The sequence below is a fragment of the Trichechus manatus genome, unplaced genomic scaffold (assembly GCF_000243295.1).
Source record: "Trichechus manatus latirostris isolate Lorelei unplaced genomic scaffold, TriManLat1.0 scaffold00128, whole genome shotgun sequence".
NCBI lineage: Eukaryota > Metazoa > Chordata > Mammalia > Sirenia > Trichechidae > Trichechus > Trichechus manatus.
The window spans coordinates 1469174-1471231 of NW_004444064.1; the positions used below are offsets into that span (position 1 = coordinate 1469174).

At 68.0% G+C, this 2058-nt stretch overlaps 1 protein-coding gene across 1 annotated transcript in view; it reads left to right on the forward strand.

The window, feature by feature from the left end:
- The window catches only part of OBSCN (obscurin, cytoskeletal calmodulin and titin-interacting RhoGEF), a 172404-nt gene that overhangs the window by 51550 nt on the left and 118796 nt on the right, over nucleotides 1-2058 (forward strand). Inside the window, 3 exon segments of the mRNA XM_012557952.1 lie at nucleotides 701-826; nucleotides 1174-1458; nucleotides 1688-1954. Coding sequence (XP_012413406.1) covers nucleotides 701-826; nucleotides 1174-1458; nucleotides 1688-1954 — 678 coding nt within the window.

Consider the following 2058-nt stretch of genomic DNA (forward strand, 5'->3'; position numbering starts at 1 on the left):
TGGGCTGGGCCCCCCCACCTCTGTCCCGCCTGGGCTGGGCCACCCCTGCCTGCTGTCCCTCCTGGGCTGGGCCCCCCCGCCTGCTGTCCCACCTGGGCTGGGCCCCCCCACCTGCTGTCCCGCCTGGGCTGGGCCCCCCCTGCCTGTTTCCCGCCTGGGCTGGGCCCCCCCTGCCTGCTGTCCTGCCTGGGCTGGGCGCCCCCTGTCTGCTGTCCCCCCTGGGCTGGGCCGCCTCTGCCTGCTGTCCTGCCTGGGCTGGTCTGCCCCGCCCCGCTGACTGCTCACTGTCCCATCTGGGCTGGTCCACCCCTGCCTGCTTACTGTCCCACCTGGGCTGGGCTGCCCCTGCCTGCTCACTGTCCCACCCACCTTCTGATAACTTCTTTGCATAGGCCTTGCTCTGCCTGGTCACTTCCCTCACACCTGTGGGGCTTGGGGACTGTCCCTACATAGAGATAATCTCCTGGGAGGCTGGCAGGAGGGTCCTGCTCCCCTGCAGTGCTGATAGAATCCCCGTTAAAGTGACGAGAATGCCTGTTTCATCAGCCTGCCATGGCTGCACAGAGCCACCGCTGTACCTTGGCCCCTCACTGGTCAGCACTGTGGTCCCCTCTGTGGCCCTCGGACTCTGAGTGCACCCTCACTCTGCCCCGGATCAGACCCTGTAGGGCTGCCCCTGGCACTCTCTTCCCTCCTTGAGGTATCACTCTGCCCTACAAGTGTGGGCTCACACCTCTCAGCCTTGCTCCGCTGGCCTTCCTGCTCACCCTGCCCTCACCGTGCTCCCTGCGGCCGTCCTGCAGTGCAGGCCTGACCCACGGGTGGGGTGGGCCTCTCTGCGATGACGCTGCCGTCTCTGCCCTGCTGTCTGCCTGTGGAGCAGCGAAGCAGCTCCCAAGGGCAGACCCCCCTGGCAGCTGGTGCTTGGCGAGCATCCAGAGCAGCCCCTTCTTGCTGCCCAAGGTGGCCTCTTGGGGCCTTGGTTCTGGACGGCAGTGTTGTGATTTATCTGCTCCTGCCCCTCCTCGTTTTCTCTCGAGCTCGCTCAGCAGCGGCAGCAGCCAGTCTGGGGCTGGGTGGGCACTGCAGAGGGACGTCACAGGCAGGCAGGGCTGGGCTGGGGCTGCAAGGTCCCCCTGTGGGGGCTCTGACGCTGGCTGACACCTCCCTCAGAGCCGGAGCCTGAGCCTGGAGCCCTGGAGAGACCTGGCCGCAGGGAGCCTCTGGTGGTCAAGGAACACGAGGACATCATCCTGACGGCGGTGTTGGCTGTGCCCTCTGTGGCCGCTGCGGCGTGGTTCAGAGACGGCGTGGAGATTCGCCACAGCAAGCGGCATGAGACCGTCAGCCTGGCAGACACCCACACCCTGACGGTGCATGGCGCCCAGACCCCAGACAGTGCCATATACAGCTGCCGCGTGGGCGACCAGCGGCAGGACTTCCCTGTCCAGGTGGAAGGTTAGCCATGTGGAGGGTGGCCTGCCCCCAGCCTGCCCCAGGAGGGCTGGCCCTGAGCCCAGCCCAAACCAAGGAGTGAGCCCCGTGTGGCCCAGTCCATGTCAAGCGCCCCCGGGACCCGGACTCGGGCTCTGGCTCCTCGGGGACCCTGCACCTGTGTGTGTTGGGGGGGGGTGCTCACGTGGCTGCTCTCCTAACCCACGCCCTTACGCCCCTCTTGCCCATACAGAGGTGGGCGCCCGGTTCTCCCGGGCCCTGGAGCCGGTCAGCGGGGAGTTGGGCGGCAAGGTGGTGCTGGCCTGTGAGCTGAGCCCGGAGCAGGCCCAGGTGGTGTGGCGTTGCGGCAGCACCCAGCTGCGGCCTGGGAAGCGCTTCCAGATGGAGGCCGTGGGGCCGCTGCGCACCCTCACCGTCACCGGCCTGCGGGCGGAGGATGCGGGCGAGTACGTGTGCGAGAGCCGTGACGACAGCACCCGCGCCTGTCTCTCGGTCCACGGTGTGTGCAGGCTCCTCCTGGTCCTTCTGGGGAGGCCGCTTGTAGGCGGTGACTCCTGAGTCACCTGCGGGCGGCTCTGCCCATCCGTCCCTCCCTGCCCCGCT